The sequence below is a fragment of the Anthonomus grandis genome, chromosome 2 (assembly GCF_022605725.1).
Source record: "Anthonomus grandis grandis chromosome 2, icAntGran1.3, whole genome shotgun sequence".
Taxonomy (NCBI): domain Eukaryota; kingdom Metazoa; phylum Arthropoda; class Insecta; order Coleoptera; family Curculionidae; genus Anthonomus; species Anthonomus grandis.
This window is the reverse complement of record NC_065547.1, coordinates 30,827,269-30,852,978: the sequence shown is the minus strand read 5'-3', so window position 1 is coordinate 30,852,978 and position 25,710 is coordinate 30,827,269. Positions and strand designations below refer to the sequence as shown.

The window sequence follows — 25,710 nt, the reverse complement described above, 5'->3', positions numbered from 1 at the left end:
TGTTCAGAGAAAAATGGTTGATTTTATTATTTTAAAAAGTTTTAGGAACATCTGCAAATAGTAGGCTACTACAAGAGAATAAAGTTTTGAATACATCATTAATAAAAAGGTTAAACAACAAAGGTGACCGATGACCATTCTGAGAGGGTTAAAACGTAGAACAGAATTGTCAGAAAACTTTTCAGCCATGTTAACAGGTTTTCAGAAAGTCTCGCAGATTTTAATTTGGCAATCAGCTGTCTGTGGTCAACTCTATCAAATGCCTTGGAGGAATCGGTGTAAATAGCATCGACTTGACGACCGGCCTTGAGGCATGGAACACAGGTTGCCTCATATATAACAAAATTAATCACTGTGGATCGGCTCAGATGATCCGAAATAAGACTTTCAAAAATTTCGGCCGATTGAATAGCTTGATAAAGATCTGACTATATCCCCTGCCTGAAAAATTGGAACATGAAAACTGTTTTTCACAAATATCTAGAAACTCACCTTCGGTTAAGTATTCGACTAATAGTAGGGCAAGTATTTCTTAGAGGGGATACATTTTTTAATCACTGTACACGTTTTTGGGAAACAGCATTTAAAGGCTGCCAAATGAGAAAAATTATTTCACCGGCAACACTAAACTCAGGAAATATATGTAATATTTGTTGACTAGGATAAGTTAAAAAAAATAAATGAAAAAAACTGTGACATGTGTTATCTCACCCATGCTCTTAATATGAAGGATTAAGGATCCGGAACAAGCTATATGGCGTAAACTGTAATAGATCTTGACGAGTCTGGTATTTCTACAGTTGGTGAGTTAGAAATATATTTGAAATACGATCGATTTTTATTTGACGATATACACATTAGTTCATTTTTATAGCTCTTGTGGTTAGATTCAACTGCATTCGAATTGCCTGGAACTTCAGGTATATTGGTTGTTTTTACTGGGAATCCGTCTCTGGTTTTATAGCCTATAAAAACAGAGACGGATATGCATGTGTCTCAATGCGCTCTGGTTGACGTAGTAACACACAAATTTCGATGACAAGGACACAGTGTTCAACATACATGCGTTAAAGATTTGCAAGATTCGCAGAGATCCTGTAAGAAACTGTTTGAGAATCATTTTGAATTAATAAAATTTTGTTTTCAATCAAATAGGTTCAATTTCAATGTTTTCCAAAACATATCCCGTTAAACGAGCTTCCACCTGAAGATTTTAAAAGTTACAGAATGAAAAAGAGTAAGAAACCGGCTACTGAAAAACCGGTGACAGTTGATTATTCTGCTTTGGCTATGCGCAGTTTGCTCATGGGATCGGGCTCTCAGATCGGGAAAAATATATTCATTTAGCCCACAAATTCCTCTTGACGAGAAACCGCTTTGGGCATTTTTAAATGTTGCAACTTTAGCATAGGCTCAGTTATTTAGTGCTTGATTCTAATATGTGTTAAGACCCATAAAAGCAGACGTCAAGTGGCCGCACCCTATGGCTGCAATGCAGTGGAAAGCAAAACAATATAACATTTTGAGATCTTCATAACTTCCGTGTCTAGAAGCAATTAAACTTTTTTTCCAGTTGTTGGCTTAATAAACTTAAAGTGCTTGATCCATTGAATGAAAACATTAGAATTCATCCATCCGTTCTCTTGTAGTACTTTCAGTACTTCCTGTTTCATGTTTTCTTTAGAGAATATTAAAGTTCCGGCAGCATTCATACAACAGACCGCTGTTAATTGTTGACCACGTTCTGTGCCTGTGAAAACTCCGACTCATTTGCTCCCCTTTATAGAGAAGATCTTACACTTTTCGCAGGGATAGTGGGAAAGCCAGATTGATCTATATTCCATTATTTCATATACCGTATTAAAGTACCTTGCATGAGCCGCTGACGTTTCGGGTAGTCTAAGGAAAATATGTCTTTTTATAAATCCTCTTCAGCGGTCCCAATTTAGGTTCAAGAAAAAATATACGATTTGCTATTTTTATTAATATACTTCCAAAAATTTTGTGGATTATCAGACATATATTATTTTTGGTTTTATTAATTTAGGAAGATGTTTAACACTTCACAGAAGTGATTAATAACTCCATGTATAAGTACAATCAATAGATATTTCACAAAAGTAAGCAGGATGTGCATCAGTAGATAGTTTTATACAGTGTGGTGACTTTAACTGGGATAAATTCAGTTAAAACTAATCAAATTTTATCTCGCAAAATTCCTAATTTTTGCCGTCGATTTTTGTTTATTTTTTTTCACATTTCAAGATAGTTTTTGTATTTTTTCACCTACAGGGGGGATCCAAATTAACCCCAACTTTTTTTTTCAAATAGAAAGCCACTTTTTTTAAACTCTCTTTGAAAAGAGCCCTTATTCCTGATTAAATTGCCCTATTTACTTTTGTGATTATCTAAAGGAGAAATACGAAAAAAAAATAAAAACCATTAAATTATTACAAAAATTTTGAAAAGTGCAAACAAACGACCTTATAAAATGCAACCCGTTCAAAAGTTATTGGAAGAGGATCCAGATCGCAAAGTTCAGTTCTGTGAATTAATGATGAACGCCTTTGACGAAAATCGCATATCTTCGGAGTGGATCCTTTTTTCTGATGAGGCTACATTCACCCTAAATGGCCATGTTAATAAGCAGAACTGTCGCTACTGGTCTGACGAGAACCCACACTGGGTAAGGGAAACTAATACACAATATCCCCAGAAAACTAATGTTTGGGCTGGCATAATTGGCAGGCAAGTTATAGGGCCCATATTCCTCAATGATACTTTAACTGGGGAAAGATATCTAGAATTTCTTGAACATGAACTAGTTCCAGTCTTACATGCCTTATATCCGAGTCAGTTCGATCCAGATTTATATGATAAAAGAATCTGGATGCAACAAAATGGTGCTCCCCCACATTACGCCCGTAATGTACGCCAGTATTTAGATGACAATTTTCCAAACAGATGAATTGGTAGAAGGGGTGCAATTGAGTGGCCGACACGTTCTCCCGATCTCACCCCACTTGATTTTTTTCTGTGGGGACATTTGAAAAGTCAAATTTATATGAGCAAACCAGGAAACCTAGACGAACTCAAAGAACGTATTAGGCAAGAAATCCGACAAATATCTCCAAAAGTGTTAGAAAATGTCAGAAACAAATTTTATTATCGTCTTGGGCTTTGCCAACAAGTAAATAGTGCTCATTTTGAGCACTTCATCATCTTATACATTAAACGCAACTTTTAATAATTTAATGGTTTTTATTTTTTTTTTCGTATTTCTCCTTTAGATAATCACAAAAGTAAATAGGGCAATTTAATCAAGAAAAAGGGCTCTTTTCAATGAGAGTTTAAAAAAAGTGGCTTTCCATTTGAAAAAAAAAGTTGGGATTAATTTGGACTCCCCCTGTAAGTGAAAAAATACAAAAACTATCTTGAAATGTGAAAAAAAATAAACAAAAATCGACGGGTCTCAGGAGATAAATTTTGATTAGTTTTAACTGAATTTGTTCCACTTAAAGTCACCACACTGTATGTAAATTTCATAAATGGCTAAAAACTAAATCTTAAAGATATATTACGTGAATTAGGACAAGAAATAAATAACAATGAAAAAACAAGCAAAATAACGTGAGGCATATCTAAAAACGTATATTTATCTGTAGAATACTGGTATTCTAGGACTAGGCCTTTATTAGTAGATTATAGTCACCAAATATTAACATTACAGAATACACAAGCCGCCACGAGGTAAAGCGCGAGTCAGTCACGTTACCCGACAGGCTTCTTATTGTGAAAGCCACGAAGAAACCACGAAACACCAAGCTGCGGCAAATCGAACCAGAGCTGGATATGACATTCGATGAATTCAATACCCATAATTCTAATGGCGGAAAGTGCAGCAAGACCTGTTTAGTGCTCTAGCTGAGTATACTCTAGCACATTGTGTGGCCAAGCACTCAAGATAATTGATAAAGAGAATGATAGAAATATTGTCTACTTGGTTACTAAAGAGACGTCACATCAGAAGAAAATGTATAAGGATGTTTGGGATAGTTTGTGTTCTTTAAAAGAGGAGTTGTTTCCCGAGGACCTGAGAAGCCTGGCAATTTGCAGCATATTAGAAGTGGTCTCAAAATCTTTCTCTGAAGAAAAGCGTGGTTTACTACTTCTACAAAAGACATTTGCAAGAGGGCAACCTTATGCCGATATCGATATCCACCATCTTTGGAATCATTTCGGGCGAAAGGAACTTAAGAAGAGGGTAGTGTAATGGTGTTAACAGCCGCGAATATATTAGCTGTTTTCCGTCAGTCAGGAACAATTTTGGTGATCCAAAGGGCGGGTACACCGTGCAACATCTTTGGAAGCACTAGCCTAAAGTCCTAAAAAAATAAATCTTAGGAAATAAACTGCCTTTGCACTGACTATCTTGAAATATAATCATAATATACTTGCACATTGATTGAAAGACTTTTATTTAGAAAGTAAGTAACAAATATTTGGTTTAAATTGAAAGACAACACAACAGACGTTACATTCACTTCGCAGCGCGATTTCATGGTTCATGTGTATGAAAAAAATGCTTCCTTAATTTATTCCGTTTTTTAATTAAATTTTTTAGTTTGTTTTCAATTTTATTTTTTTAGGTAATTCCTTGCAACGGAATCAATCCAGTATACGATGAAGACCCTTTCATATTTAAAAAAGTGGTTTTACCCGAATTGGCTTCGATCCGGATCGTCGCCTACGAAGAGGGAGGCAAATTCATCGGACACCGGATTTTACCGGTGATGGGCTTATGTCCCGGATACCGACACGTTAATCTTCGAACTGATTTAGGTAAGAAGCGAAAACAACGGCCAAATACAATTTGAAAGAGAAAGTTATATGTTCAAAAAATAATTTCAGGTCAACCTCTACCCTTAGCCACTATCTTTCTGCACGTAGTAGTGAAAGACTACGTCCCGGACGGACTGTCAGAGTTCGCGGACGCACTGGCCAACCCGATCAAATACCAGAGCGATTTGGACAAGAGAACGCACCAATTGGCCGTACTGATCGAGGGACTCGAACCCACCGAACAAGAAGAACAAAAAAAGAACAGTCTTGGACGAGTAAGTAAACGAATAAACTTACTAAACCATAAGAAATTGCAGACCAATATTCTTATTTAGAACCCAAAGGAACAAATAAACGGCAGTCCTCCACCGAACTCTGGCAACCCTACTTCAGTAGCAACTGCGGACGTGCAGAGCAACTCCTCTACGTCTGCCGCCACGTTGCCGAATCTCTCCACCACCGATGCAAACCCTCAAAGTAAACTGGTCGAAGTGAAAATTGAGTGTAAAAATGAGGAAATTATCGCGGAAACGTTGGAGAAGTTCATGGAAAATAAATTGGTTAGAGGTAAGGGAAGGCAGAAGGGAAAGTTTGACAGAGATGATGCGGTATATTCAATTATAGAAAAGAAATTGGAGTTGGACAAGAAGTTGGAGTCTTTACGGAAGAAGCACGAGAAAAAGAAGCAGATTTTTCACTCACAGAAGAGCGGCGATTGTAGCGAGAAACGCTCGAAACTGATCAATATGAAGCTGGTGAAGAGACTGTCCAGTAAGAATATGTAAGTTTTTTATCTCAACTGCCTTCAAGGAGCCTCATTTAAATATGTCAATCATCTTGAGTATTGTAAAATGTCTGGTATAGTGGGACTAAATCCTGTAAAATCTTAATATGATGAAACGCTCAAAACTTTTTTCCGGACAAGGTGCTATTAAACTGGTGATATCTCAATACCTCTAGTTGATTTCGTTTTGGTATCTTTTTAAATTTGTTAGAGAAATATTTGCTTAATGTGCTGGTTTTCGTTTGATAACCTACGTTAAGTAATTTTGAGAAATTTCCAGTGTTGGTAGGCATAAGCTGTATGAAGAGTCATCTTTATTGGACAATGTCCTCTTAAAACATCTCAAAAATTCCTTTTTTCTTTTCTGGTATGTTAACAAATTGGTTAGAAAATCACTTGCTTAATATCTACTGATGTACGTTTGATATGACTCTGCATTAAGTAGTTTTTGATAAATTTCCATCTTTTAGTAGGCATAAGCTGTGTGTAGAATCACCTTTAATGGCAAAGTTCTCTTAAAATATCTCAAAAACCCTTGTTTCTTTCTTCTTAGTGTTATAACAAATTTGTTAGAGAATGTTTGCTTAATGTACTGATGTACGTTTAATAACTGCACATTAAGCAGTTTTTGAGAAATTTTCTGCTTCTTTCTTCTTTGAATCTTAGAAACTTTCTTAAGAAATGCTTACGTAACGTTCTGGTGATAGTTCTATTTTAAGTGGTTTTTAAGCAATATCACTTGTTCAGGAATCAACTTTGTGCTTTCAACCACGTTGCGTGTGCACACCAACACAATCACTAACTGTTTTGTGGCAAAATCTTATTAAATACTACCCAGTTAACAACTATGCGCAAAATTTAAATTAAAACTGTCAAATATTTTGACAGTTGTGAAAGAAGTTCTCTCATTAGACTGTTTACGAGCAGCAGCGGAGTCTTCTCTACCGAATCCCCAAGTGCTGAGCCCTTAACGTCCGTAGAAGACGTCGACGGCGGCGCAGAGGAAGCGTCCCGAAGCATCGAAGAGAGAGGGATACCTCGCAGCCAATCAGAACGCCTGTTAGCCATGAACAGAGACCTGATGACTCAAGAGAAAGAATTACGAGAACGTTATTTGGACAGTATCTATTCGACAGTAGAAAAAGTGATGAAGCAAAGCCAAAATAGCCAGCTGAAAACTTTAAAGGTTTGTTTGGTATATTTCTGACTCGAAAGGCCAAATTATGTATGGTATGTTTCAGGACCAGTTTGAAAAGGAGACCAACGAACTGATGCGAAAACTCCAATCGGACCATCGGGAGGAAGTGAAGATGTTGGCGAAGAAACATCGAAACCGTGAACAGTTTACGAGGGTGAAGAGGGAGGCGGTAACGGCGGTAGTGGATCGCGGCGTTTCCGAGCGCGAGAAGTTGGGGCAAGTGTTCGAGGCGCGGAAAGATCAACTGTTGAAGCAACACGAGGCTGTCAGGGAGCAGTTTTTAGAGCACAAAGAAAAGGTGAGTTGGCCTCGTTGGCAAGTTGAGCGGCCATTCATCCAATCGTTTGTTGAGAATTCGTAAGTAAAAAAGAGTTTTTTTACATTATCAAAATGACATTTCTGGGATATCCGACCAATGTTTAATGAAATCTGGATTGTTTAGTATGTTTTTTTGAACTTGGTCTGGTGATTGTAATTGAAAAACAGCATAGAGTATCTATACTAAAATGAATCAATTTTCATGTTATCAAGAATTACTAATTTTACCAGTATGTTAGTCAGGCAAAACTAGCTGAAAACTGTAGTGAACCCAATTGTATATGTTAGGAATTTATCGTTTAAGAAGGCATAATTTCTTTTGATTTGAAAACTTATCACCGGCATCAAACCACCATCCTGCTTATGAAATAAGTATTCCTATTAATTGTGATTTAAATCTTAAGTATGATGGTTTTTATTGGGATTTTGTAAACTGTGATTTTGTTTCCTTGATAGCATGAATTGGGATACTGCTTTTAATCAGAAAGATATTAATAAATGCATTGATATTTGGTATTGGGATGTTTGTTCAAATTAAACATTTTAATTCATCTAATTTTCCCACTTGCTTTAGTAGAAAATTACAGAATCTTGTTATTCAAAAAAGATTGCTCACGCTCAATTCAAAAATAGTAAGGATCCCATGGATTATGTTATTTTTTCAAATTTGAGGAATAAATGTAAAACTCTTCGTGATGAATGTTTTAGGTCATATATTGGAAGTGTAATAATGTAGGAGGTTAAGGAGTTTCAATTAAAACGGCTTGTCTAAAACATGACCAAAATCTAAGTATATTCAAAATTATAATAATTTGGTACAGAAGCACTCAAAATTGCTTAGCCTAAACTATTACACATAAGTCAACAATATAATTATTAAATAAGCATATTACCAAATTGGTTGACATACATAGCGGCTGGCACGAACCCTTACTAGGATATTGACTAATCTATAAATATAATAACATATCTAAAAGGTACCTACCGTATGATAAAAAAATAAGAAATAATTACATTTGTTTTATTCTAAATATAATACATAACTTAATACTTTAATTACTATACTTATACTACAAAAGATTAAATACTGAAATTTCTCATGATCCTTCTTGATTTTGAAAACACATCAATAGATTGCGTAGGTCTGATTCATACCCCAATAGCCGTGGAAAGCATATGGAAGCCGATGTTGCTGATAATGGTCAAGATATTGTAAACTTATTTGCTAGGTATTTTGAAACTACATATAGGCAATCTATCAGCAAGGCTCCTGACTATAACTCTGAGTAAGCCTCTGCATCACCTTTTCAATCTTTGCTTGACATCAGGCAAATTGGGAGGTAAGCTTTTTAACACCAATTCATAAAAATGGCGATAGAACTGGTATTTGTAACTATAGAGGTGTGTATATTTAGACGGTAGTTTCTAAGCTGTTTGACAGGTTGTTTTCTGTGCAATTTTCATGTCACTGTAGGCGATTGCTAAGTGATCATCAGCATGGCTTTTCTCAGGGTAGATCTACGGTATATAACCCGTTGACTTATCAATATGATTTGATTGGTGCTTTTGAGAGGTCCGTACAGGTTCATAGCGTGTATACAGACTTCTCGAAGGCCTTTGATAGGGTTGGTCATAAACATCTGGTTAGGAAGTTGGGGCTATGTATTTCGTTTGGTCGTTCTAATAAAATTATTAATTATCAATACACAATCAACAATAACGAACTCAGGTCAGTTGATACAGTTAAAGATGTAGGTGTTCTTTTCGATACCAAGCTAACTTTTTTGCCGCACGTTTTGGCTATTATTAAAAGGAGTATGCGTAGTCTTCGTTTTATCACTAGAAATAGTATACATCTTTCACCTTACTGTTTCAAATTAATTTATTACTCTTTGGTACGGTCCTTGCTTGAGTATGCGTCTGTAATTTGGTCCCCTTATTATGATTCTCATATTGAACGCCTTGAGGCTGAATGTACAAAGAAGATTCTTAAGATCCCTTGCTTAGAGAGCTGAAGTTAATATTTTTCGTAATTATTGCATCGACTACAATGCTATCAGTATCCAATTTAATATTATATTTATATTTGTATTGTTGTATTATATTATCTAGTATTTTGTATTATCTATTATTGTTTTTAAAAAGTGGCTCTGTCGTATATTTAATAAATAAATAAATTTCTATTTGCTTTAAAAGGCTTTCTTGTGGTTCCCTTACACAAAGAACCTTTTTTAAATAAATACCAATTGAGATGCATGGTGGGTCGGCCCGCTCAGGATGCAGTTATGTCCCTATATTCATGTAATTGATCAAATTTTGAACGCCTTATGCGAATAACATCAATATAATGTACATTTTGTTCATTCACGCGTAATATCTCAAAAACTGTTGAATTTAGTTTAAAAATAAAGTTTTTTGTAGGTTTTTAACGCTCTACAATTTTTATTGTGAAAGTTTTTTCTGCGACTTGCCGTAGATTGGTACCGAAACTTTTCGGATTTAAGCGTATTTTATCAAACCTGTTCGACATTGAAAATGTGAATGGTGATACTATTTTCACCGAAATCAGGCTTTTTTTTAAGCTACATTGACTGTACTAAGGTATCTGTTAGATTGATAGCTGCTTTTGTTTATTTCGTTTAAATAAATAAAAAATATATATTTTCTTTATCAAATAATATTTTCTTTATTAATGGGTAACTAAAGATACTTCGGTTATCCTCCACTAAATTTATTTAAAAATATTAATCCTACATGTTTCGGACATATAACATGCCCTTCATCAGGGATACTATATAAGAGCCAAGGAAACTTATAAGATATATATTCAAATTGTTAAATTATAAAAGGTATTAAAATTACTTACACAAATTAAGGGGTTATGCCAATACATTTTACAGATCTAGTGCGTTAGACAAGGTTAAAAGGTTAAAACGACTAAAAATCAATAAAAATGGCATCCACAATATGATAAAAAGCTTAATTAATTAACAAATAATTGGACGTTGAAGTCATAAAACTTACATTAAGATACATGAGGATGGGACCAAACATGGATTTACAAAAACTTTATAGTTTTTACAACTTTAACAGTTTTTGTAAATCCATGTTTGGTCCCATTCTCATGTATCTTAATGTAAGTTTTATGTCTTCAACGTCCAATTATTTGTTAATTAATTGAGCTTTTTATCCTATTGTGGATGCCATTTTTATTGATTTTTAATCGTTTTAACCTTGTCTGAGGCACTAGATCTGTAAGATGTATTGACGGAGCCCCTTAATTTGTGTAAGTAATTTTAATACCTTTTGTAATTTAACAATTTGAATCTATATCTTATAAGTTTCCTTGGTTCTTTTATAGTATCCCTAATGATGGACATGTTATATGTCCGAAACATGTAGCATTAATATTTTTAAATAAATTTAGTGGAGGATGACCGAAGTACCTTTAGTTAGCCATTGATCTATTAACTCCACTGCAAGAATGAACTACTTCTTCAATTTTCTATATTTATTCAAGCAGATAAATCCAACCAGTCATCAACCCAAAAGGGGCAATTAAATCTAGTAATGTAGAAAAATAAATTAAATTTCATATTGTAGTAAATGCGTAAAATATAAATCGAGCCTGAGCGAAATGAAATCGCTGAATATCTATAGAGTATTATTTATGATTGTATCGCGCTTTCCGGCTTATACCTATATTACAAAATATAAAGTTCTGTGGAAATGAAGCAGATTCTACTATGATTATTATCTACTTGATATCTCCGTTATTTTTAGAGATAGCGAGTTGCGGTTTTCGCGACACTGTGCTACTTAAACTAAAGATGCTGTTAAGAAAATGTTCATAGCCCTTTTATTTTTTAAGATACAGGGCATTTTTGAAATTTTTGCATTTTGGGACCCTCCTCGTATCTCCGTTATTTTTAAAGTTTTTGTAAAAGTAAAAACACATCCTTATAGATTTTTCTCCGTAGAATTCAGTGGTGTAGATATATTTTTTTGATTAATCGTTTTTGAATTGTAACCCAAACTAATGTTTTTTGATGGATTGTATTTTTTAAGGATTTTTATCGATTTTTCGAAATTATTATATTAAAAATTTATTGTTTGCCGAAAATTGTACTATACCTATAAGTCTATTTTGATTTTTTTAAAATTCGCGAAGAAGATTTTGAGTGCTTCCAAAAATCTGAGTTAAATTTAATTATATTATGCAAGAAAGTAGGTAAAAACGAATATCATGTCGATGGGTTTATTTTGATGTTTACTCTCTTTTTCAGGCCCGCCAAACACTCCAAAAAGAATTCCAGATTCGGTTGGCGCAGATGAATGGAGAGTGTAGCAGCGGCGTACCATAAATGTCTCAACGCGGCCCCTATAAAAGGGTCGCTAAAAACCCAAAATTAAATTGATTTACTCTCCTCACTCGTAAATCAACCTCGAATTGATTTACTCCTCACCTAAACCCGATACGGGCACTTGAGACGCCGTTTAACGAGAATATAACAATTAATAATATGATCATCGGTTCTAGTCACTTTAATTACCAAAATGAGATTATTATTATTAATTAATTAATACTGACAAATATTAATTAAGAAAATAGTTTAAATATATAGGGAAGTAGCCAAATAACTCTCTTTTCTCTCTCAGTTGAGGTCACATTCCTAAATAGTTAGTACAATGGATAAAAACTTTCTTTTCTTTCGTAAGACTGACCGAAACCGTATTTAAATCCTCCCCTCCCCTCCTATAAGAAAGAAGTTACTTAAGGCTTAACAGTATTAAGTTTAACTTGTGACAATCAACTACGAAATTGTAACCGGTAGTTAACTAGTCTTAGTTGTAGTTAACTAGGGATTAGTTGTCCGGCTCGAAGGATTAAATAACTTGTGTGGATTACAGTACTATCCCTTATTAGTCAACCAAAAATTGAATAAATTAAATTAAATAAAGCAAACCCAAAATTAGTGTATTCTCGTCGTTTCATATTGTGATAATAGGATTTAGTAACAAACATAAGTGGTATTATTGATTAAGTGCCCTTTGGAGCGCACTTGAGTTCTCTATTAGCGCTTATTATTGTCTATCGCGATTATAGTACAGTCAAAAGTATGAAAACCCCTTCCACTATCCCTTTAAGTCACTCCCACTGATAAATCCCTTCTCCTTTAACCAAAGCCACTCCCCCTTTAAGCAGCCATGTTGTCCGGTGCGACCTTCCGATTGGTCTATAACGCATGCGTATTAGGATCATGGACGAGGTTTAATAGAAAGTGGGAGGGGCTTAACTCCAAAAACGAACTCACCGTTGTATAAATACTGACTGTACTACTATTTTTTTTTAATTTATAATTATGTATATCGAGTGCTAAATATTTTTTTGTTAAGTTGTATGTTAGAAATGTTTTGTAAAGGTAAGAATGTAAAAAATTATCGATTATCTGTTATATTTTTTTTGTTTTCTATTTTTTTGAGTCTATTTACTACTTGAGTGAATTCTGTTATAATGTAGATGATAATAAATTGAAAGTTAAACACTTTTTGGGTGGGTGTTTTATCGATTTAGCATGTAGGACTAGTGCACAAACCAGTGGCGGCTCGTGAGGGAGGGCCCTAGGCCTCCGCCCACTTCCCACCAAAAATTTTCACATCCTCAGACAACATACGATAATCCATATTTTATTATTTGAAATATATTTTTTTAAATATGTCTGCCTAAATATTTCCAAGCATATTAACTCGATGCTCCAAAACACAACTATTCCGAGGGAACTCTAACCAATATTTCCTTGATGGATGGACGCAGAAGCCCAACGTCCTTATCGCCACAGTATAAAGAACAAGTTCTAGTTTATGTTCGGTGTTATCGCAAAGCAAATAACCTGTAGCGGATGCCGCCAATTAGTGCGATCGCGTGAGGGGGAAACGCTGCTGGGGACTCAATGTGATTGAACCCGTGAGCGGATTTTCGCATTCGCTTTGTTAAGGCTAGCGTCCACTATACGGATCGCATCGGGCCTCGTTGCAACGCAATAATACTCTCTCACGTGGAAACAAATGAAAGTGCGTCCACTCGAAGCGCGTCGCATCGGGGCGGAACGCAACGGATTTTTGTTTTGCCTCATAGGCGGATTTTTGCGGACGGCACGTTGCGACCCGTCTCAAGTTAACGTAGAGCGATAGCAGCACAAACACATTTTAGTATTTTTGGTTAATTCTTTATTGCTTTGCCCACAAATTAACTAGGAAATTAATTAGAAATGGACGAAGACTTGCTAATATCATTAGTGTCCCAGTATAAGGAACTATACGACACGGAAGATGCGAGGTACCACTACGAACAGAGGAGAAACAATATATGGCAAGAAATTGCAGATTTATTGAAATTAAGGGGTGAGTACATAGGTATTTCAGACGCATTTATTTACCTAATTAAATAATAATATGTCAGATACATATATGTAAAATAGACGGTAGCGAAGTATATATTATTCGTTATGACGAAATCCTCGTCTTATGACCTGTGATTGCCAAGGTAGTGATCCGAAATTCGATACAAAATATTGTTTAAACTTGTCCCGAATACTGAGAGCAAGTTGTGTTGCATTTCCACTAAAGTGTGGTAAATTCACTAATCCTTCCAATGTTTCATTATTTTTTTTAAATCGTCTTGTAACCCCACATTGGTAATTAAAAAGTTATGTAAAGCACACGTTGCTGCCACTACAATGTTAATATGTTCAGGGGTCATGGATATTCGTCTTTCGTATATTCTAAACCTTCTGCATAGTATGCCAAACGCATTTTCACTGACCCGTTGTGCTCGGCTTAGCCTATAATTAAACACTTTCTTCTCTTCAGAGTCTAAAGTCTGGTTACCAGGATATGGTCTTATTAAATGCCTTCCTAAAGGAAATGCTGCATCTCCAATAATAACATAAGGCATAGTATCTTCAGTGCCAGGAAGTGGTTTGTAATGAGGAATGTTCAGTCTGTTCTCTGCTAGTGCTTTTCCGAAATTGGAATTCGAAAAAATATTTCCATCGGAGTTTTTCCCTAGGCCGCCAATGTCGACCGCCAGAAATTTATAATCGGCGCCTACCAAAGCTAATAAAACCACACAAAATGTTTTTTTACAGCCAAAGTATTTCGATCCACTTTTTGCGGGACATTCTATAACAACTTGTTTCCCGTCTAACGCCCCTATACAGTTGGGAAAATTCCATTTATCCCAAAACTGACAAGCTATTGTTTCCCATTGTTCTTCCGAAGGTGTGTCAATTTTCATTCTCTGCCATATTGCTGTACAAGTTTCGTAGACTATAGCTCTTACAGTCTTTTCTCCTAAACGAAAACTGAAAGCAAGTGATCGAAAAGAGTTGCCAGTCGCCAAAAACCTGGAAAAGAATTTAATTATTAGTGTTTATACCCGCAAAAAAAAAGAATATTGTTTATTTAATATATCCATACATTTTCTTTTTAGCATCCGAATGTCGGGACCCCTGGAAAAGGCTAAGAGACAACTTTAGGCGCGCAAAAAATTTGCGAAAAACCAAGAGCGGACAAGCCGCTACAAAGAATAAGCCTATTAAATATGAGAAAGAAATGCAATTTCTAACTTGTTACTTGGAAACTCAGGAAAAATGTTTAACAAACATTTCGAGACAGTCGAGTGATGATGAAGAAGCTGTGCTTGATAACATGTCGCCACCATCTACACCAGGGTCCCAATCCCAAATGAGTTTCAATTCAACTGCTTCATGTTCAAAAAAAAAGAAAGTACAGGACGAATATGGCCAGTCCTCAACCTCGGCAAAAACACTGTTTCAGTCCTATATTAAGAAAAAAGTATGACCAACCTCGCCAAGAACCTGACACAGTTGTTGACTTTTTTACTAATTTGGGGTGTACAGTGAAAACTTTTCCTGAAGACATCCAAATTCGTGTAAAATGTTCCGTCTTTAAAATTATAAATGACGCTGAATTGGAAATGTTACAGCGAAAAGCAAGCCATGAACAATATTTTAATCGTCCTACTGTGCGGAGCCATTATCAAGAACCAGTCCGAATGCCAGTGTTACAGACAGGTCAAATTGCAACGACTGGATCAAATACTATGGTCCAAAGCAATGAACTTAGTTATTCGTTAGGATGGCAAGTTTATTCTCCAGTTTCACCTGGACAATCCTCACCAGTCGCACAAGCTGGACCAGCTGATCACGCAAACAAGACATATATGCAGATGGGAGAATTTCTAACGTTTCCTGAACGTTGATGTTAGTAGACTAACAACTTAATACATTTATATAGAAATTAGAATAAAATGTAGTAAGTATAAAAAATATGAATTAAAGTTTATCATCGCAGAAATAATAGTTTTTGATTTCATGCCGTGGAACATTAAAAAATGAGCTATGATCACTTTGCATAAAATTATTCTGATGCATGTTTCTTTATAAGAATACTACTTACCTGAGACAGACAGCCAGTCGTTCATATGGCTCTACTGGTTCTCTAAATTTAGATTTTTGTTTTATAAGGTCGTTATTTAAAATATGCAGTAATTCTTCAAATTTTTCTTCTGACATACGAAAATATTCAAAAACTTTGTAGGGTCTTTTTTCAAATCTGGAATTAAATGGTGAAATTCTCCGTATAGTTTTCTTTGCCTGCATATATCGTGAACCCACATTTTATGTTTACGTTTCTTTTTTTCCATTTTTTCTTCCTCTTCCAGCAATATTTGAAACAGGAACAACTCTTCATCAGACGTATCTATTTCCATTTCAGGACTTTTTTATCAGTTCAATGATTAAAATGACTCAAATTTCAATAGTGTCGAAAACGCTCGTCCCACTCCATCTACAATAAACACAAAAACGACTAAACTGAAACTGGCTAAACATACAGTATACCTAAAAATATCCGTCTTGCTGCGTCTATAGTGAACGCAGTTGCAAGAAATGCGGCCCGGTCCGCCCCGCCGGGATCCGTCTGAAGTGGACGCTAGCCTTTATCACCGAACATAAACTAGAATAGAAGGATCACTCTAAGCGCCGCCCAAAATGTTGCCTGTCTCACTCGCTTTGTGATGCTACTCTTTTTTGCTGCCCGGTGGCGACTGCGTTATACAGGGGCGTCTTCAATATTAGAACTATAATAGCGTTGGGCGGAAATTTTGTACTTTAAAAATGCCGACGATATGTTGCGTAGATGGCTGCAGAAGTGAAAGGGGATATACATTTTTTTTTAAATAAAAATGGATTAGTTCACAGAAAAAAATACACGCTTTTCTTCAGTATATCTTAAATATCTCGGAAAATTGAGATCTTACAAAAAAATCTAATAAACAAAAGTTGGTTTAAAAATAAAAGATCGGCTTTATAGGCTCTATAAAGCCAATATGGCTCTATAGGCGCCGAGATACAACTGTGTGAACATAACCCCTTTTTTTAGATAACAAAATATAATGACGTAAAATAATAACTTGAAATAATTTTCAAAAATCACGTTTCTTATACAAATATCTAGCACGTTTTTTCAAGTATGTACTATCAAAAACTTTAAAAATAAACTTGATTGTAAGTCATTAGCATAAAAATTCAAAAAGTTAGGAATAAAATAAAAATAATTGCAGTTTTAAAAAAATTTATCATAAAAAATTATGTATTTATTTCAAAAATTAAAGCGTAGCCTTCTACAATGGACTATATACATATAGGTACCAATAATATGTTTAAAAAGTATCAGCGATTTAGAGTACATATTTTTTTAAAATCGTGATTTTAATCTAAAAAAATGCAAAATTTTTGGTAATATTCTGTTATTAGTGGTGGTTTTTAATAGTGAAAGCTATCCGATTTATTATTAGTTGCATTGCAATCATTTGAATGATATAAATTTTAGCCACTTATACCGTCTAACCATACTAAAACTGCATTTTTTTCGTCATTAAGGGTGGTTTTTAAGGGTTTAAGTTTCAAAATATTGATGTGTACTATAATCCCCAATGTAAAACTATATTTATTTTACATATTTATATGAATTCTAGGTTGTAAAACACCTATTTTCGTTTTATTTTAATTTTAGTGGTTTGTTCTTTCATCCCCTATTTCAAAAGCAAATAATTAGGCATTTAATAAGTTTTTTTATTTAACTGCCTTTTTATATTTCACTGTTACCGAGTTCCATATGCTGAGTGTTGTTATCACATTATTATGTAAATTTAATTAAATATTTAAAAAATGGCTATATTAACGAAGTTATTATTAATTAAGTGTATGTAATATTAGGTAGGTAGTTTCTTGGTCAGTTGAGAAAAGAGCATGAAAGGAACATAAAGCTAAGATTTAATTGTGTACATTCTAATAAACTTAATTTTAAAGCTATCTACCAAGTGTTTTTCTTACAGTTATTTGTTCAAAAGAGATACTTAATATTATTCTTTCAATTTCATTTTAACAATAATACAAAGTGCCTTTAATTTCAAAAAATTCCATATATTACACGCTGCCCGCCGCGATGTACGAAAATATTCCTTATTAAAAATGTTTCAAACACCCCCCGTATCGTAAAGGATTGCCGCCGAAACTAAATAATGATTTACGACCGCGTAAAAAAAGTCGGCACTGTTTAGAAGTCCCTACTTCAAACGGCCGCAAGAGAGTGAACCTACTGTCTTGTTCTTTATACTGTGCCTTTATACAACGATGTGTTGCGCCGTTTGTTTTTTATTTGGCTTCTTTTGAATCGTAATGTGATTGTGAAAAAAGTAGAAAATGAGGGAGTGTGATTTGAAAAAAACTAGTGTTTAACAACTTAACTTTAGAAGCGAAAGTGTAAATAAAGAATAACGGACATCCTACGCCGATATTAAATATAAATCGAACACAAAAAGGGTGTAAAAACAGATCCGCACCTGCTCAAAATGCTGGAAAAAAATCATCATAATCTGTTTTTTACTCTAATTCAGGTTAACATAAAAACTCTTAATCTACAGTAATAATTAATGCAGTATTTATGGTGTCCTGATTCGCCATAAGGGCATAATCACACCTATAATAGAAACCCTCATTTTTTCCCCAAATTATAACACTTAAAAAGAACTCTTACCGGACGTTTAACACAGCATTCACAGTATAAACATTTAATGACTATCAAAAAATGATTAACAGTTATTAAAATACAAATAAATTGAATGGATAGTGACTTCTATGAATAGATAAATAGAATACGTAAATCAAATACTGACACAAATAAAAATTACTTACTTACGGTTGGACATTAAGATTACATTAAAATAACAAAAATAGATAAATATCATTATTACAAAAGACCCGGCACTACATGATAAAATAATTGGTCTACTATATTGTTAAAAATAAAGTGCAAGCTATACGACTGTTGATCACTTACAAACACACACAAATAAAATCAGGGCTTTTTATTTCAGGAGATTCTAAAAGATCCAGTTTTTTAGCCTTATCACATGCATACAGTCCATTTTTTTTTATCTCGGATCATGGGTTTTACGTGTAATATTTTCAACCCCATGTCAGAACCTGTTCTATTTAATCGATAGGATTGAAACTTGGAATAAGTGAAGTTTAAGTTAACAGACTTTAAAAAATCCCATTATTTTGCAAAAAAATTTGGGAAAAACCTATTTAAAATACGTTTTTCTGATGAAAAAGTTTGCTTTTTCTGCACCTCGTAACCTTCATTACCTTTACACTTCAAAGCAGATAGACAAATATCTGACAGTGACACAAAATAATTTCCTCAAAATCTCAAAAATATATTTTCAAAAATCAACAATAAACAAATAAAACCTTTCAAATAAATTGTTCAAAGTGACCTCCAAATTGAGCCAAACAAAAGCCCAGACAGTTGTAGAAATGTCTTTTAACATTTAGGAGCTGCCGGGGAGTAATGGTACGCGAAGCCTCGATAATTCTATTACGAAGTTCTTCGATATTGTTGGGTCTGCCTCTAACAATATCAAACACTTTCGATGATAGATAGCCCCAATAAAAGTTATCTAAAGGCGAAAGATCGGGGCTTCGCGCCGGCCATTTAGATGGCCCAAAACGTCCAATCCAGCGTCCTGGGAACGTGGCATTCAAAAACTCGGTAACAGTCGCTGCACTATGAGCGGGCCATCATGTTGAAAAATTATCCTGCCATTTTGAACATCGTTTCCTAATGCGGGAATGACCTGTACCTGAAGTAATTCTAAATATTTTGCAGTATTTAGGCTACCCTCTATGAAAAATGGTCCAATTATTCGATCTCCAAGAATTCCTGCCCACACGTTAAGTTTCTGTCTTGTTTGGGTATGCGTTTCCTGGATGACGTGAGGATTTTCTCGCGCCCATATTCGAGTATTTTGTTTGTTGACTGTACCATTTGTACAGAAAGTACTTTCGTCTGAAAATAGTATTTTGTTTGTAATTGTGGGGTCGTTGTTAATTCGTTCCATCCACTGTTCACAAAACTGCATTTTAAGAAAATAATCATTAGGCAAGAGTTCTTGAACATTTCTAACTTTAAAAGATTTGTATTTTTCTTTTCTGATTGCCTTATAGCAACTACTCCTACTTTTTCCGGTAACTTCAGCAAACTGAGTAAGACTATTGGTTGGTTTTTCTTCAACGGCCAAGCATACCTCCATTTTAAATTCTTCGTCTACTACAGTTTCGGTTCTTTTTCGTTTTAAGTGAGAACTGGCGATGCATCCAATCGTAATCAATTTTTCATGAAACTGTTGTACTGTTGATCTAGACGGGACGGGACGGTTAGGATAAGATACGGCAAAATTATCTACCACTTCTTGCGCCGACATTCCTCTAATGTAGTTTGAAACCATCTCAATACTTTCCTCCGTAGTGTAAATCGATGATTTAAAAGACAATTTTAAAGAGTTTTTGAACAATTTCAATGGAGCAATTTAAAAATTATTTTGTGTCACTGTCAGATATTTGTCTACCTGCTTTGAAGTGTAAAGGTAATGAAGGTTACGAGGTGCAGAAAAAGCAAACTTTTTCATCAGAAAAACGTATTTTAAATAGGTTTCTCGCAAATTGTTTTGCAAAATAATGGGATTTTTTAAAGTCTGTTAACTTAAACTTCACTTGTTCCAAGTTTCAATCCTATCGATTAAATAGAACAGGTTCTAACATGCGGTTGAAAATATTACACGTAAAACCCTATTACCCGAGATAAAAAAAAATGCACTGTATAATAATTGTATGCAATCTCCGGTGAAAATGCACATTTTTCGGCCAATAAATGATTGGCAAAAGCATATTTAGAATAAGTTAGGTTATTATGAAGGTATTTAAACAACTGAAGTCGTCTTTGATTCTCTGTGAAATTTTCAGGCCAAACTGACCCACGTAGACTGCCGGGCACTCCGGTCATTTAATTTTGTAAACACCAGAAGATTATGAAGGCCATAATTTGTCTTTAATTTTAACTAGATGCTTTTTAAAAGTATTTGGGGTTGAGAATGCACAAATGACATTCAACGGCGCAAAAGTTTTTGCTTGCTGAGACGCAATATTGCCAAAGTGAGACATGGGTCTTTCAATGTTAATTAGATAGGAAACTCCCATAAGAGCCAATAAATAGAACGACTGAACGTCGATTGACTTTTGCGCGCTCTGAATATCGAGCAGTAGACTTTGTCTAGCTAAGGAAAGGTACAGCACGTGTTGTTCGGCTCGGTTGCGCAGTAAATTTGTTTACGCCGCTGCCAAAGCAACGGTATCGATCGCCCGATTTGCATATAAACAGTGCCGTTGCGTTAATTCTTATATTTGTGTTCTGTGCCATTAAATTAAATTAAAAAAAGGCGCGCTACTGTCGCTAGTCGCGCATTATTAGGGGACAAAACTTGGCGCAGCTTTGAAACAGATGGTGTACCTTTCCTTAGCTAGACAAACTCTAGTACTATACCGTATTATACTCTACTATACCGTGCGCATAAAATTAGTGGGACTTGTGTGATTCTTTCGGAAATTATAGTAGATAGATTGAAAAAGTGTTAGATTGGGACTTTTTTTTCCCCAATATTAAATAAAGTCCTCAATTTATCACTTTTTCTATTTGTGTACTATAATTTCTGAAGACCCATACATTTCCTACTAGATACATAGATCTGGGTTTCAGAAATTAAACAAGAAATATTCACAAAATGGATTATTTATTATTATGTATACAGGGTATCCCGAAAAATTTGGAAAATCTCTGGGATTCAGGTTGAAAATAAAAAAAAATTATATGAAATATTCCTAAGAGCGTAATTTGCTCCCTACGGAGATGCAACCCTTTAAAGACGCCGCTGGAAATCGGTTTTTCTTGAATAACTTTAGAAGTACTTGGTATAATTTAATAAAAATTGTATGTGATCAACACTACAGAGACCTTAAAATGGAGTGCTTAAAATTACCTGATTTACCTTGTTTATTTTACCATGGGCGGACTAGGTTGTACATTATAATGCTTAAATTTTTAACACCCTGGATTATAAAGACTCTGAAATAATAAATATGGATAGCTTGAACCTTAAACTAAAGAAAAGGCACTCTTGTTTATTATCGATAAAATGAACAGTTTTGGAGAAATAGCAAAAAATTAAGAAATAGTAACAATTGAAGGGTACAGGTTAAAAAGGGGGAATGTCAAAAATCGTTGATTTTCAGGAAATCAATTTTTAATTTTAAAACCCAATAACTTATTGTTTTATTACTTTGTATTGAATGTATTAATGGATTTAGTTTGGTATGTCTATTTGGGATTGGAATTGAGAAAATATTAATGAAATTCAATTTTAAAAAATGTTTAGAGCAAAAAAGAAGAAGAAAGTACAGATTGTAACGAACAAGAAGGGGGAATGTCACATATTTTCACTGTAGTTTTGTGGTATCATCAGTTTTTTATACACAAGCAATTCTAAAGCAAAACAGCAAAGGTTAATTCGAATTTCTCATTTAATTGGGAAAAATACAGAAAAAATTCAAACACTTTTTTTGCGCTTCTTACACACGAAGCTTTTGGAAAGGAAGCCTTGTCTTTGACATTTCTGGTATGTTTTAATGTAGAGAAATATTTTCTAGCGGCTGGATTGCGACAGAATTTCATTAAGCACTGCAGGTCATTGTACTTGGCTAGTGTTATAGGCAGTAGTCCTGCAAATAGATAAAACATCCTTAAAATTGGAAAATAATATTATGTGTATAGTTAGGTACCTTTGTATAATTAGCCTGGTAATTCGAACAAATTGTTTAGTAAATTATTGATAAATTTTTTCTTCGGTGCAATCAAAACAGCCGATTCCCACATACCATTCCATGTTGATCGATGGTAGACAAGCCTGGGATGATCTTTAACGACTTTTAGTTCACGTATGGGCTAGATCTTCATTGAACACTTATTTTGTAAAGTGTAAAAAAATGTGTAGTCCAGCATTTAAAAAAATCGAAAGTGATTTCCCTAACATCAAAAGGATTTGGTTTAACTCGTGCAGCTCTGAAAACTTCATTTGGAAGTTCCACACGCGACTTTTGCTGAACTAGTCCAAAATCCTTGTCGCATTCCATAAATGAATGTCGTCTAATGGGATAACTGATCTTGATTTCATCAAACCTTTTTTGCACATGCACTAAGTGATGGAGGTAATGGATAACTGTGTAATTCTTATTCTGTCCCTCACATGAGTCGCAAAATATATCGAGGACTCGAACACTACTAGGTAGAAAGTTGTAAACAAAATGATGCAACATCGAACATACATCGTCAGAGCCTTCTCGACCGTTTGTTTCAGGATAAGTATAGAAAATACTTTGATTAGTCGACAAAACATGAATATTAAAAGAGAATACAGATAACTATCTCTTATAATAAACATCATTTGTGCTGATGTTGGGCACTGGCAGATTTTTAGCAAAATCCATGCATATTGCTTCTTTGTTCTCAATTACCCGACTAAATAATTTTGCAGCCTTTTTTCTTGAATAAAACACTTCAGCTTTATGCTTGTGAAATAGATTTTCCTGTTGGAGGGTAGTGATTTTGTCATCTAGTTGTTTTTTTTTCTATGGCATTTTCTGACACATTCTTCATTTTGGTTTCTAGGGACCTAATATTTGCCGAGTATTCGTCGCAGATACTGCACGTATCCGACCTTGGGTAAACAAATGAAATGTTGAAGTCTCGTGGGAAAATAGATCTATATGTTTGATATGACACACAATATTTTTGATCTGTAATGGTATTTTTTTACATATTGTACATTTTTCTGATATTTAAATCTTCGGGCAGGTAGGTTTTTGAAGAATCATTTAGGCTGTAATGGCTTTGTCGTCCTTTGAAAGAACTAACATGATTGACTACTAGATCTTTAGCTTCCTGTTTTAGCTCTAGAGCCCTGTTTAAGTGTTTTTCTCGTTTATCAATTGGGGCGCTACCAATCATTTTTAAAGATTTCTGGAGAATTTCAAGCTTTTTTTTGGTTATACCATGTAAGGAAAGAAAAGCCTTAAAACAAACTGGTACTTCTGTTGTCTCACCATCTAAAGAAATTCTGACACGATAAGCAAATGAACTCTCATGTAATCTTGCGACCTCTTCTGCGTTACGTGGACGTCGCTTTTGTACAGGACAGACACTAATAAGTCCACACAAATAGATGTTTTGCTCATCCACGGATTTTAATAAATTAAACTCACTTATTATCTTTTGTCTTGCACTAAGTGGAACTTTATCAAAACACTTGAGACGTTTACATTGGCAGTCACTTCCTGTCGCGTGGCTTTGTAGGTTAAGTTTTTTAGAAACATCGGTTAGTCTTCCGTAATTTTTTCTCTTTTTTCCCTGAACTGGCATAACAACAAAGTCTTCACTGTCACTGACACTTGGATTCATTTTATACTGTTTATTAGCACTACAATATTAAAATACGACTTGTCACTTATATTTCTACAAGTTTGACGAGCAATAAATAAACATTAGAACCGGTAAACACAATCAGAAAATAAAAGTAACTGCAGTCAAGAGAGCCTTCTGACAGTTCCTAAATAACATGCATTTGTGACGTTCCCCCTTAGCATGTGGCGCGCGGACTCTCAACCTTTTTAGCCAGTACAGCTTAATTTAAATTGTTGATATCTGGCAACTCTTCCCTTTTTTCGCCTGTATAATGTTACTAGGTGATACTTCTGTCTATTAAAAGTTGAACGGACTGAACAGCTCACAATGAGTAAAAAGTGACATTCCCCCTTTTTAGCCTGTACCCTTCATTGTTAAAAAAATAAAGTATACAAATTTTTTGAAATTCCATAATATAAACTTACCACTTAATTTAATTAAGAACTTTGTTGTATAAAGAACAAACTTTAGAAAGCTGAATATCCAGGGCCTCACAAAAGGTTATAGTAAATGTATAAAAATCAATACAAAATTATTAAAATCACCAAGAAATTAATGCATACTCAATTCACCAGTAATATTACCTAGTTAATATTATTAATTAAATAACTTTCAACAAATTAGCATTGATAAAGAGGCAACAAGTAAAAATTATAGCAGCAGAAACAGAATATGTATCTAGAAATAGAAAGCATATATTGAGATATTAATTTAAAATCATTCGAAAAAATAAAATATTACCCCATATTGTCCATATCTAGGATTTGGTATTACTAAAAATTTGTTTATTATTTTGATACAGTTTTTAACTTTCAATCCATCAGCATATTTTGTTGTTGGCCTCTGCTCTATGTAATCAAAAATGGTCAATTCGTTCGAATCATGTTCTGAAAAAAAAAACATTTTTAAATGGAAAGTCCTATATATCTTGAACTTAAAGAAATACAAAGATATTACTTTATTGATTTTAAAAATATCATTTGGCCACACAACAGAGACTGCATCTAAGAGACACATTAGGTATTTTTTTTACCGCGATAAAGCTAACTAATTAAAGATCTTAGTTTAACCCCCCAAGCATTTTATCATTAACCAATTAAGCTTAAGCTTTCATCTCTGGTAAGGTCTCTTGTTACGAAGACCATTCTAACTTACCAGGAATTAAGCCTGGGTGGTTAAATGAAGGTATGGCATCTGGTTTAAGGCCCCTCCATGAATTGGGCATGAATCAATGAGGAGTAAAATAATTTTCACATACATAGAATTTCAAATAGAATTCTTTATTACTGAGATTTTCATGGTTTCAAGGCTTAAGAATCCGAACCCAAGTATTTGATATATTGAGCCTGTTAAAGAAACCAGAAACAAAGCACTTTATCAAAACACTTGAGACGTTTACATTGGCAGTAACTTCCTGTCACGTGGCTTTGTAGGTTAAGTTTTTTGGACACATCGGTTAGTCTTCCGTAACTTTTCCTCTTTTTTCCCTGAACTGGCATAACAACAAAGTCTTCACTGTCACTGACACTTGGATTCATTTTATACTGTTTATTAGCACTACAATATTAAAATACAACTTGTCACTTATATTTCCACAAGTTTGACGAACAATAAATAAACATCAGAACCG

General features: G+C 34.4%; 2 protein-coding genes and 1 long non-coding RNA gene across 4 annotated transcripts in view; 1 reads left to right on the top strand and 2 right to left on the bottom strand.

Moving 5' to 3' along the window:
* The window catches only part of LOC126748057 (1-phosphatidylinositol 4,5-bisphosphate phosphodiesterase classes I and II), an 87,398-nt gene extending 74,707 nt beyond the window's left edge, over positions 1 to 12,691 (top strand). The window contains exons 12-18 of one of the 2 annotated variants that reach the window (XM_050457034.1): positions 4,650 to 4,842; positions 4,912 to 5,117; positions 5,178 to 5,409; positions 5,467 to 5,623; positions 6,515 to 6,812; positions 6,868 to 7,122; positions 11,429 to 12,691. In XM_050457034.1, coding sequence (XP_050312991.1) covers positions 4,650 to 4,842; positions 4,912 to 5,117; positions 5,178 to 5,409; positions 5,467 to 5,623; positions 6,515 to 6,812; positions 6,868 to 7,122; positions 11,429 to 11,506 — 1,419 coding nt within the window. In that variant the 3' untranslated portion in view covers positions 11,507 to 12,691. The remainder of the gene's footprint in view (positions 1 to 4,649; positions 4,843 to 4,911; positions 5,118 to 5,177; positions 5,410 to 5,466; positions 5,624 to 6,514; positions 6,813 to 6,867; positions 7,123 to 11,428) is intronic. The other variant, XM_050457046.1, reaches the window with a different exon arrangement.
* Positions 12,692 to 13,398: 707 nt separating this feature from the next.
* LOC126748059 (uncharacterized) lies at positions 13,399 to 16,394 on the bottom strand. Its single transcript, XM_050457067.1, has 2 exons — positions 15,624 to 16,394; positions 13,399 to 14,548 (listed from the first exon to the last, which is right to left on the bottom strand). The coding sequence occupies exons 1-2, from the start codon at positions 15,824 to 15,826 to the stop codon at positions 13,783 to 13,785; spliced, it is 969 nt and encodes a 322-aa protein (XP_050313024.1). The 5' UTR covers positions 15,827 to 16,394; the 3' UTR covers positions 13,399 to 13,782.
* Positions 16,395 to 18,927: 2,533 nt separating this feature from the next.
* Positions 18,928 to 19,959, bottom strand: LOC126750396 (uncharacterized). Its single transcript, XR_007665714.1, has 2 exons — positions 19,699 to 19,959; positions 18,928 to 19,517 (listed from the first exon to the last, which is right to left on the bottom strand). It is a non-coding gene; the product is annotated as an uncharacterized LOC126750396 (long non-coding RNA).
* Between the last annotated feature and the right edge of the window lie 5,751 nt (positions 19,960 to 25,710).